This window comes from Heterocephalus glaber, unplaced genomic scaffold (assembly GCF_053883595.1).
Source record: "Heterocephalus glaber isolate CG9 unplaced genomic scaffold, H.glaber_assembly_v1.0 deba00001442, whole genome shotgun sequence".
NCBI lineage: Eukaryota > Metazoa > Chordata > Mammalia > Rodentia > Bathyergidae > Heterocephalus > Heterocephalus glaber.
Genome location: NW_028258296.1, coordinates 28,948,660 through 28,961,573, shown reverse-complemented (window position 1 = coordinate 28,961,573; position 12,914 = coordinate 28,948,660). Strand labels below are relative to the sequence as shown.

Genomic DNA, 12,914 nt, shown 5'->3' with positions numbered 1-12,914 from the left:
ACGCTAAAACACAGAACGGGAGAACTCCAATCTTGAGCCACAGTGGCCAGAGCTGTAGAGTAGTGAAAAAACAAAGGCAGGTACGAAATTCTCGCGAGTTTTTGGATAAGCGCGGAACTTCTCTGACGTATTTCCGGGCCGCCGGGCCCAGGGAAGCTGTGGTAGCTGCCGGGAACCCGCAGGCCGCGAAAATGGTGGTTACCAGGGCTGCCCATTCTCGGGCCCGAATGCAAATCGCTTCGGCCGACAGCCCCCAGCAGAAGGTAGGAGATTCCAGATTTCCCCCGTTTCTCTTCGCTACTTCATAGAGTGTTCAGGCACGTGGGGCGGCGCAGCGGTCCGGTGGAGAGGGCCCGAGCTTGCCACACTCCGCGGGTTAACAGGCCCTGCGCCTTAAACCTATCGTGGAAACTATTAAGTCCTTACCAGTTGTTGTTTTTTTTTTTTTTTGGTGGGGGGTGCCGGGGATCGAATTCGGGTCGTTGCGTGGAAGAGAGACTAAGTAGCTCGCCTTGGGTCGTTCAGCACCTTAATGCAGATGCACAGCACAGACCTTTAAACCTCAGTGTTAACACCGTATGTACTGAGGAAGATTCCGGCCGCCACGCGCAAGGCTCAGTTAATGGGGTTGCAGCGAGTGGCATCCTTACCATGCGTGGAGACTGGGGTGGCCCACCACCAACTCCCTTTGGCATGGAGTGGACCATGGTGACACCGCCTGTTGGCTCTCGGCCGCTGCCACATTTCTTTGGATGCTACGATGAAAGGAACCCAGCAGCTTTTTTCTTGGATATGTAAAGGCAAGAATGGTGGCTGATTCCATCGATGTTTTCCTAAACACTTCTTTGCTTAGGATTAGTATTTATCCCCACTCTTTGCTACCTTTTTATGGGTCAAAATGTTTTGTTGTTGAGAAATTTTCTGTTTTGCTTTCTAAAGTCAGATATAATACTCTGGTTTCTCTTCAGATCATATAAATATTTCATCTTTTAAAGTCAAATATACAATTAGAGTAAAGAAAATTAGATCCAACACTTAGATTTTTTATGTTTTTAAATCATGGGTTTAGTTTTTTGTAAAAATCTTGCTTACAGGTTTTCTTGTTTTTGTTTGTTTTAGTCTCCTTTAAGATTTTGCTCCCGAGAGGAGTGTCTCATTTGTTTTGACCTTGTCACAGCCCTACCTAAATTATAGTGTATTTCCTTTGGCTTGCAGAGTTCTGCTGCTGAAGGAATTCAAGCACATCCAGAAAGCAAGAAGGAATCTGGACCTGATAACCAAAGTACAGCTGAATCACAGACTGCTGGGAAACAAAGTTCAATCTCTAGAACTCCTAAAACAGAAAAGAGGAAGAACAGGACTACAGGCTCGTTAGCAGAGATAACTGAACCATCCATTGATGGAGAGTTCTCTGATGCAGAGTCAAATTGTGCTGAGATGCAGGCGCCTATTGTAAGAATAACTAGGAGAAGGCAGATCATAATTGCACCTACTCCAGTGTCCACTGTAAGAAAAAAGCAGAAAATAATTCCACTAAATGAGTCTGTTGCTGAAGAAGTTGTCTCTGAAGCAGAATCTCATGCTTCAGGTATTTCTAGAATTGTGCCTTCCCCAGAAATGACCAGAACCAGAAGTAAGGCTAAAGCGCTAACATGTCAAAGCCAAGAATCACATGCCGAAGCCATATCTGATGCTGAATCATGCTCTGACATTTCATTCCCTGAAATTACACATAAGAGAACAACCAAGATTATGCCAAGGAAATCACAGGCACAAACTGAGAATAAATATACTAAGATTGTACCAGAAAATGAAAAGCAAATCGTGGATATCTCTATGAAGTCAGAGGATTCTGATACCAGACAGACCTCTCAGAGTTTGGATGGAGAGGAAAACAGAGTAACAGATGAGGGAAAGGAAAATGATGAAAGTTCTCAGTTGAAATGTCTTTCTAAACTTAAGGACCCTAGCCTTCAATTAGTTTCTCAAAATCATTCAACCCCTCAAAATAATAAAACCACATCAGAGCCCTCAAATCTGAACAGTGAAGCTGTAATGAAATCATTAGCTCAAACATTTGCAGTTGTAGAAGTGAACAGATGGAATGAAGAGACAAAAAGCACCGTAAAAATAAGTGACTTGACAAAGTTCAATAGTCATCATGGTAATGATGATGAAGAGTCCACAAATAAAGTTGTCAGTGGGGACAACAGTGAAAGGAGTGTAGATCTTGAATGTGATATCAGACTAAACAAATCTGAGCTCAGCCACTCTCAGGATATGGATGATTCTGTCTTACTAGTTCTCAGCAGTGATGAAAGCCAGCAATCTGAAAGCAGTGAAAGTGAAGAGGACACTGTGTGTTTTTTTGAAAATAGTGGTCAAAAGGAATCATTAAATGGAAACTCAGAAAATAGATCTCAGGACAATGCATTCTTTGTAATTGACACAACTCCTGGATTGAATGCTGATAAAAATTTTTACTTGGAAGATAAGGCAAGTGAGGTTTCCACTGAGGAAGAAAAAGAAGAGGAGGAGGATGAAAATAGTGAAGAAGAACCATCAGACAGTGACAGAAATAAGGATGAGTATAGTGATGAAGATGACTTACTAAATAACACAAAGTCTAAACTGTAAGTTTTACCTTTATTTTTAGAAGTAAATTTAGGAATGGTGGAAATTAACTCAGGGTTTTGTGTATGTGAAGTATTGTCAACCATTGAGCTATATCCCCAACCCCAAAAGTAAATCTTAGGTGTGTATGTTGTGGTTATTTTATCATAAAAATGTGAACTAAGAGAAAGCATGGGAAATGAGAAAATTACTGTTGGGTTCAGTATGGACCAGCTCATCTATCGAGCATTTCCCTCATCTTTGTACCTTCAACTATTTCTCCCACTAGTTACAGCCAAAAGTGTTTCTTTTGGTAATATATTGGAAATTATCATTAAGATTTTCCTGTGTGATTGTGAGAACAATATGAAGGGGAGAAGAAAATAGCCTGCTTTTTTGTTTGTTTGTTTTTTTACATGTTAATTGTAGAAAAATTGAAAAATATACAAAAATAATCACCGGTAAGTCCAGCCATCATCCATTGAGAAGCACTAATTTTGGAGGCTATTTCTTTAGTTTCTTTTTTCCTCTGTTAAATTTGTTTTTTCTTGTTGTAGACCCTAGTGGCAGTGTTATCTACTGGAACACTGTATATATTAACAGATATCACCAGGCTTTGCTCTAAACCAACAAAAGCCGAGATGGGGATTTAGCTCAGTGGTGCCACCACCTGCCTTGCAAACACAAGGTCCTGAGTTCCATCCCCAGTACCAAAAAAAAGAAAGAAAAGAAAAGAAAAAGCGATCAAACTCTCAAGGCTAGGCTGAGACATACTTTTTGCAAGCCACACTCCTCCTCACATTAGTTCTAATGTTATATTCAGGGCTAAGAATCCCTAGCCACTGCAATAGAATGATTTCACTTCCCCAAAAAAGTTGATTGTGCTTTAAACTACTATTCAGTTTTATGAATAATCAGGGAAGAAAGTGACTTTAAATTCACTTGCTTATAAATAGTATCCTTCAGTCATATCAAGTACAAATTCTCATTATGTAAACAGCTGAGCAGCTGGAACCCACACCAGGTACAGAAGATTCAGATCTGTTAAGTTTATGATTCACTACCACCACAACCACCAGGGATAGGGATTGAATCTGAGGCTTCACACATATACTTCAGTCCTTTTTTAAAAAAAAATTGAGACAAGGTCTCACTTAAGTTTTCCAGGCTGCCCTTGAACTTTCTGTTGTCTTGCTTCAGCCTCCCAATGGCTCCAGTGACATTTCATCTTTTTAAACTCCTGTTGGAGGGGATGCTCCCTGCCATTTAAGACTCACTGGCTTGGAGACACCACCAGATGCCCTTAGTCACCCAGGGAAGAATTCCAAGTTTGGATAACTTGGAAGTTCAAAGTAGAAGAACCTGTTTTTGTCAATAGTATTGGTTTAGAAAATGTGGGAAATAAGTTTGGATAACATTCTAGTTAAGTCATTTATTCATACTAGAGTTTCTTCTAAATGAATATCCTAGATTTAGAATACATACTTAATAGATTTTTTTGCCTTTTGTTTTGGGGCATTGACAATATAAGACAGTGATGGTGAACCTTTTAGAGTTTTCACTGATACAAATAGCTGGCTGTGGCACACATGCCATAGCTTTGCCACCAGTGGTGCAAGGAAAGAAGAATAAGTGATTTTTTAAAAATGCAACCTTATTTCTTTCCATTTTAATTACTTTTTTTTGAGATAGGGTCTCACTATGTAGTTGAGGCTAGCCTTGAACTCACTGTGTAGCTCAGGCTGGCCTTGAACTTGAGGCAATCCTCCTGTCTCAGCCTCCTGAGTGCTGGAATTACAGATGTGCACCACCACACCCAGCTGTTAATTAGTTGATCTTTAAGTGATTATTTCTCTTTCAGTCTGAAGTTGACAAGTAGCAGTATAGACCCTGGTCTGAGTATCAAGCAGTTGGGTGGTGTGTACATTAATTTAAATGCAGAAAAACTTCAGTCTAAGAAGAAAACTCTAACACAGATCAAGGAGAAAAAGAAAAATGAGGTAAGTTACATGAAGTGTTTTGTCCTTTTCTAGAAGTGTCACTTCTAGAAATGTTAAATCCTTGGAGAAAGAATGAACATCTTATGGTAAAATGACGTTAGCCTAAAGAGCTCATTCTTTTATCTCACTAGAACAATCATTTCTTAATAGAGACCCATCTATAAAAGGTGGTATTTGAAAAATAGTTTTAGGTCAGTATTTCTATTCTTGTATCCACAAGTTATGATCCCAGAGGGTCTGTTTTCTTCTCTTTCTTGCTCTACTTTTAGTTCTTAACTGTTCCAGATCCTGTTGAGAATCCAAAAGCTATGAGTGCTGCCTCCCTCACCTGGAAAAAATGCAGTGTTCTTTTTTTTGTTGTTTTTTTGTTGTTTTTTTTTTAAGACAAGGTCTCACTCTGTAGTTCAGGCTGGCCTTGAACTCACTATGTATCCCAGGCTGCCCTCAAACTTGCAGCAGTCCTCCTGCCTCCGCCTCCTGAGTGCTAGGATTACAGTTGTGCACCACCATGCCAGGCTTACAGTGTTCTTATAGACATAAAATTGTATATGAAATTTTGGGAGGGATTACTATTAGGATAATTTTACCTAAACATTTAGCTTTAAACATCTTGCATTGCTTTCTTCCAAATCTGTTTTCTAGCCTTCGTGGCTCTTCAGCCATTTGAGTCCAGGTATCTGCTCATTTTGATGTGCATGGGAACTTGACTTTACTAATTTTTTTGTTCTCTTCCCTGCTTGAACTAGCTTCTCCTTTTATGTCCTTTATGCTGGTTAAGGGCATTAAAGTCTCTTTCTTTTTTACACTCAGTTACCAAGCCTTGAAAATGATGCCTTTCCCCACTTCAGTATTTTGGGGTTTTTCTTTTTTTTCAGTGCTGGGAATTGAGCTCAGGGCCTCTATACATGCTGAGTAAGCTCTATGGCGGAGCTACATCCTAGCCCTGCCTTCCCTCTTGAGCCAGTCAGTAGACAGCACAAACCTTTATTTCTCATGGTTTTTCCTCCATTTTCTTTGTTTTTCAAGCCATCCTTCATTCACCTAGATTTCTTCTTAAAACAAATCTGTCGTGCTAGTCTCCTACTTATGTCCTTCAGTGGACTTCTTAGAGCCTTCAAGATACCTCTATATTGCTAGCTTCAACTGTCTACCTGATTTGTTTTTTACATTGAAGACTACTCTAATTCCCTGAAAATGCTCTGCTCCTTCCCAGACCAATGTCTTGGGAAAAAATTATGTGACCCCCCCCCAGTTCCTCCTCCCACCTCCTCTGTGCTTCTGTAACATCTAATACAGGTCTGATTTATTAAGTAGGGTTTCTCAATCTTAGCAGTACTGATATTTTGGGCTGCATCATTCTTTGTTGTGAGAGGATGGGCTATGCAGTGTAGGACATTTAGCAGCATTGCTGACTTCTACCCACAAGATGCCAGGTGCATTCTCCATTTCCTTCACTATTACCAAAAAATATCTCCAGACATTGCCAGTTGCTCTCAAATGAGAACCAATGTCCTAAGAGTCTAGTATAGGACTTGACACACAGCAAGTTCTTAATCATCTATTAAGTAAATGTTGTACTCGCTGATTGGAAAGCCTAGATTGCTACTGTACTACCCAAGAACACTAGGCCTGAATCTGAATTGGGTGACTCTTAATTTTTCAATCAGTAATATCAAGTGGTATTGCCAATTTAATGTTTGAGCTATATTTCTATGAACAATCATGAGAAAAGATAAGTTGTCTTATTTGGGTCTTAACCTGGGGAAAATACGACCTTGAATATTTAATCATCTCAGGCAAGTAACAAAAAATGAAGAGGTCATTTAGACTAGCAGATTTGACTACACAAAATTTAAAAATACAAAGTTTAAAATAGTAAACAAATTATATAAAAACTAATTTCATATTTTTACAGCTTCTACAGAAAGCTGTTATTACATCTGATTTTGAAAAAAACTATTGTGTCCCACCATATAGTGAATCAAAGCGTCAACTTCAGAAAAAACGCAGGGTAAGTACAGTGATTTTTATAATTTATAATGCATATAGGTACTTGGCTTTGTATTTTCAGATTATACAGCATAGTTGTACAATTAAACAAGAAGGATAGATATAGACCAAAGAAAATTACATATCTCTAAGGATCATAATATATTACATGGTTTCATAAACACAAGAATTTTTACATTTTTATAATTACAATAGTGCACACAAATACAGCTTTTTAAAATAAACCTTTAAAACAGTGATAGCCAGTATATAGGTTCACTGATAATATCTCCTGGCTTTTAAGTACTGTGTACTAAATGCTAGGAGCTCCGTTGTTCTGTTGAAAGGAATTTAATGTAGCCAACCAAAAATCCTGTACTCTGACAAATGAGAGAATTTAGTAAAATAAAGTGGATTGCTTCCATCAGCCATTTCAGCTAATAAGTATATAGTTACCAAGGGAGCTTGGAGGAAAGTTGATGATACCATAGTAATGTCCCTAATATGGAGCACACTGACACATGTTAAGCACCAAATATTTTCTGCATGAATGAAACAAAATTAATTTCTTGTTTAGATTTTCAAAAGATTAGCAATTTTTGTTTTATGTTAGAAATAATACAAATTTCTGGACTAGTTTCTGAGACATCTAGGTAACTGAAAATGTTAATATTTATGTGTAAAGTCCATAAGTGAAAATTCTTGGGGGGGCGGGTACTGGGGATCGAACTCAGGACCTTGCACTTGCAAGGCAGGCACGGTGCCACTGAGCTAAATCCACGGTCCCAAAAATTCTTTTATATATTATCTCTAATATAGACTGTTTTAGGCAATGAAAACTGAAACTATGTTAATCTTCCAGCAAGTCATTGTTAATCTTCCAGCAAGTTACTTGCTGATACAAAATAGATTTTATTTTTGAGACAGGGTCTATGTAGCCCAGGCTGTCCTTGAACTCACTGTGATCCTCCTGCCTCAGCCTCCCAAGTACTGGGATTACAGGTGTGTGTGCAACCACACCCACCTCAAAATAGATTTTTAAGGAGTTTTCATTTATGAAACTAATAACATTGTGTAACTTAGCAGAGAAATTAGATTTGTTCTTTCCTTTTATAAAGGTGATTCTGAAGATAATGCTTTCTATTAAATAACTTTTCAATTCATAAGTTTTTCTGTATACTTTTGGGGAAAATAAGATACTGTTAAAGTTAGAATGTTTATTTTTGAAATCTGAATTTCAGAAAGAGCGACAAAAAACTGCAGGTGATGGTTGGTTTGGAATGAAAGCTCCAGAATTGACTGATGAACTTAAAAATGATCTCAAAGCTCTGAAGATGAGAGCAAGCATGGACCCAAAAAGATTTTACAAGAAAAATGACCGAGATGGCTTTCCTAAGTACTTCCAGGTATAGAAATCTTTGTTTACTTTTAAAATAGACACATACTTAAAATGTGCACACCAAACATAAGGACCACATCTACTTAGGCTGTGTAATGATGAACATAATTCAAAAAGCCACCAGCTTTTAATGGGGTACTATTAAAAATTGTACTGTAACTGCATTTCCAAGTCAGCTTGCTAGGACTTAATAAAACTTTAAGGGCCAGTATATAAATATATGAATAGTAGCTGCACAGTAGAGTGCTTGCGGAGCTTGCATTGAGGCCCTGAATTCAAACCTTAGTACCCATAAAAGGAAAATATAGGCCAAGCCAGAGCATCCGTCCATGTAGAATGGAGGGGGAAAAGCGAGAGTCATTTGTACTGATACTTTTCTCTTTTCAAGGTGGAGGGGCATCCCTAGGAAAATTCTAAAAATTATATAGTTATACCTCAGGATATTTTCACATGAAAATTCAGTTGATTAATCCTCCAAGTTTTCATTATTCTTGACTACCTTTTTTGTCACTTACCTGGATTACTCCACTAGTCTTCGGTCTGCAAGTTTACTTTCCTTTCTAGTCCATCTTCCATATTGTAGCCAGCTACATATTTTTCTAAAACTCTGTTCAGGCTATATAGTACCTCTACTCAGAGACTTTAATAATTGTTTATGACCTACATGGTAGCTGTACCCCTTCATTTGACCCTTCAAAATTTTCAACCAAACCAGTTCACCGACTTCATTTGTCACATAGCCTTCTTAAGCTCAGTCCCTTTTTCAGAACATGCGTATGCCAGCCTTTGCATTCTTTGACTTTACATGTGCTTGACTCTTCCTTGTTTGCTTGAAATTTAACCTGTACACATCCCAGCTAAAATGTGATCGGTCAGATCTTTACCTCTTTTAGGTAGAATTGGTCACTCAGTCTTTAGAGCATTTATAGCATTTTGTTTGGTACATATTATGTTAGCCTTTAATTTTTTAATAATTCTTGTTTGTATCTTCCTTAAGACTCACTTTAGGGACTAGATATTTTTACTCTTTGTTTCCCTAACACGTAGCACACTGCCTGGTGTACAGTTGGCACTCTGTGTACTTTAGTTGGTTGAATGGAACAAATGGAGAGCAGTTAAAAAGTAAGTTCTGGGCCAGGCATTTAGATCAGTGGTTCCGCCGCCTGCCTCACAAGTGCAAGGACTCAAGTTCGATCCCCGGTACCAAAAAAAAGGAGAAAAAATAAGTTCTAAGCTGGCAGTATTTAGGATACCTAGGAGATCAAATAAGTATGTAACAGAACTTACATGTACTGTATTTCATTGGATTGGAAAACTAAAAAGAGTTTACATTAATTCTTCTCTCCTTTCTTTTCACTACTTATCATGAATTTAACTGAACTGTTTAACACTGAATTATGAAAAATAACTTTTGGGTCTACTATAAACTAATGAAGTATTGTTAGACCAGTGTGCTAATAAGTGATTTGTTTTTTATTAAAAAGGCAAGACTAATTTTAATACTGGTGTAACAAAAGTATTTTCCATTCCTTTCTGTAAATATAATTTATTAGAGCTACACTGAAATAGAGAAGCAACTTGGATTCAGGTATTTCATGACTTATTTCAATCATTTGTAGATTGGAACTGTTGTTGACAATCCAGCTGATTTCTACCATTCACGAATTCCCAAGAAGCAAAGGAAAAGGACTATTGTGGAAGAACTGCTGGCTGATTCTGAGTTCAGAAGGTAATGGAATTACATTTCATTTTATAGTATGTGTATTTTTCTTTAAAATATGCACTTAAAATTTTACATTGATAAAATATTGTCATTTTTAAATAATCTACATATTAACATGAATGTACATTTTCATGAAACTAAAAGTGCAAATCTTTTTAACGTCTGGCATAATTAAACAGAATTAGAGACTCAACGTCTCTTTTTGCAGATAATACACATCATGTAGCCTTTGGGAAACTCCACTGTACTCTTGAGAGAATGAAGGTGAAAAGGGCCATTACTCCCTTATTAGTATTCTTGTGGAAATAGTTTTTATGTAACAGATCTCTTCCAAGGGTCTTGCCCACATACTTTGCAAACCATTGGTCTGTAATGTTTTCTAAGGTTCTAAGAAATAGAAGTCATATTATGTGTTTTCAGGTAAGTGCAAACTTAGTTTTGCTTTGTCCTTATTATCCCACACTTACATCCCATATTTAACACTGCCTGATACAGGATATAGTACATGGGTCTTTAAATTGCAAGCTTTGTGTGGGAAGACTGTAGCTGGCATGTTCTGTGCTGTATCCTCAACTAGAATGGCTCCTGTCACACAGTGGTAGATTAGTATATATGTGATGTGAACATGCAAACATTTTTGAGAATTAGAACATCCTAATTTCTAATGTCTGATGTCTTATACAGACCTAAAGGTTTGATTTTTCTTTTCAGATATAACCGAAGGAAGTACTCAGAGATCATGGCTGAAAAAGCAGCAAATGCAGCAGGAAAAAAGTTCAGAAAGAAGAAGAAATTTCGCAATTAATATTCACCAAGCAAATTCCATTATTTTACATCTTCCCTTTTTTTATTTGTAAAAGAGGTTTAGAAGACTTAACACCATCACAAATTTAATATAGACTGACTGTTTATATAGGGATTTCTGTTTGGAAATAAAATTGACAGGGAATCAATCACATGTCCTTTGGAATAAAAATAAGCACATCTACAAAAGACCTGTTCTGGCTTAGACTATTTAAGGGGAAAAGAACGTCAGCCATTTTAAGATAATATTTTTATTAGGTTTTCAGTGCTTGGTTATTTAAGGAAAATTTAATTAAAAGTTATAGCATTTGCTAATATGTTCAAAGAACATCTTTTAATGATTGTATAAATAATACCTTAGTTACTGTGTAGTTTTATATATATATGTCTGTATGTGTGTGTATATGTACAGGGGAGTTGACAGACAGGCCATGCCCTATAATTAGCTGCAAATTCAGATCCAGAAACAGGAGGAAAATTGATCTTAACCTATATTCATTGTTTTGTTTCAAGCAAAACAGGATTGAAAAATAGCATTTTAATTTGGCCAAAAGGTAAAGTGGCTCAGTTTATCTCCTCTCCAGTAGCACAAGTATGTATTCTGGCTAAGTTGCTTTCTGCCACCAAGGATAGTTGGGTCATTTATGTAATGCTTCTTGGTGAGTTGCAGCCTCCTTTTATCATTGTTTACTGTATCTTTATTTTCCTAGCATACTATTTTAGATTTTAGTGAACGTAAAAATCTCATATTTTACCTTTACTGTTTGGGGTCACAAGCAACCTAGTAAACACTAGAGATAACAATAACTTTCACTGTTGAAGTTAGGGAAGCATTTATATGTGTTCTCTTTTATAGAAAAACTTGTTTCAAAAATCATTTTGCCTTTTGTGTAATACAGAATCTCATATGACAGTTAAGTATCAAAACAGGAAGAAGAAATAACTTTTGGTAAGCTACTTGTTAGGACTTGGATCTTAAATGACCCCCTCATTCTCATACTAAATAAAATCTTGATTTGTCACCTGTGGTGTTATTTGGAGATGGTGAAACCAGTAAGAGGTAGGGCCTAGAGAAGGGAAGTTAGGTCCCTAGTGGTATGCCTTTGAAGGAGATATTTGAGATCCTGCCCCTTTTTCTTGTATCCTGACCACAAGACCCAACATGACAGGGGTGAGCAGTCCATGGGTACTAAAACCATGAGCCAAAATAAACTTTCCTTTTTTGTTGTTTTTGTTTTTGTTTTTTGAGGCCAGGTCTCCCTTTGTACTTCAGGCTAGCCCTGAACTCATTATGTAGCCCAGGCTGGCCTCAAACTCTTGGAGATCCTCCTGCCTCAGCCTCCCAAGTGCTAGGATTATGGGTGTGCGCCACCATGTCTGTCTCTAAACTTTCCTCCTTTTGAGTTGATTATTTGGTCACAGATGGAAAGCTGACCAGCATACCACTTAACTTGGAACAAGGTAGAAAGGCTTTAACAAATGTAAAATACCTTATTCAAGTGACAAATAGAAATTATTCAACTAAAATTCACCTATTAACATTTATTGTGTATGTGTAGCTTTTTTGTATCAAATGTGATACACTTCACAAATTATCATGAATCTTCAGTATAGTATCTAAGTATAATTTTAAGTAAAGGTCAGAAGGCAGAAAACTTCTGTCTTTTGTTCTCTGAGTGATCCTGGCCTGCTATATCTGCATATCTCATGTGATGAGGTCCTGATAACCCCATTTTAAACACAATATTTTTTTTTGGTACCCAGATTGAACTCCAGACCTTGAGCTTGCAAGGCAGGCAGTGGAACCACTGAGCTAAATCCCCGGCCCAATTTTTTTGGGGGTGGTACCAGGGATCGAACTCAGGTCTTTGCACTTGCAAGGCAGGTGGCAGAACCACTGAGCTAAATCCCTGGCCCCTTAAACACAGTATTTTAAGTTGAAGATGCATTTAACACATCTAATATACCAAGCATTATACTTTAGCCTAGCTTTCCTTAAATTATACTCCAAATACTTAAATTGGCCTATACGTGGACAAAGTTATCTAACAGACTATATAAGTGTTGAATATCTCATGGATTTATTGAATACTTGTGCCCAAATGATGCTGGCGACAGCATACAGGTCTATTTGTTTACCCTTATGCTCACGTGCAAAGTAGGAGTTGCAGATCACTGCCATTGCCCAGCATTAGAATATCACTAGCCCAGGAAAAGATTAAAATTCAAAGTATAGTTCCTACTGAATGCAGATTGGTTCTCACCATTGTAAAGTTGAAGAGTTGTAACAAACCATCTTAGGGACCATTCCTCTGAACAATCATTGAAATTATCTTGCAAAGCAACTCTTGGGAACAGTTTTAGTGACTTTGGCCTGTGTCATTAC

General features: G+C 37.5%; 1 protein-coding gene across 1 annotated transcript; it reads left to right on the top strand.

Moving 5' to 3' along the window:
* The first annotated feature begins 93 nt into the window (after positions 1-93).
* On the top strand, positions 94-11,550 carry Dnttip2 (deoxynucleotidyltransferase terminal interacting protein 2). The gene is made up of 7 exons (XM_087213154.1): positions 94-263; positions 1,216-2,633; positions 4,475-4,613; positions 6,529-6,624; positions 7,844-8,008; positions 9,621-9,730; positions 10,436-11,550. Exons 1-7 carry the CDS (start codon positions 192-194, stop codon positions 10,527-10,529), a joined length of 2,094 nt encoding a protein of 697 aa, XP_087069280.1. The 5' UTR covers positions 94-191; the 3' UTR covers positions 10,530-11,550.
* Positions 11,551-12,914: the final 1,364 nt, after the last annotated feature.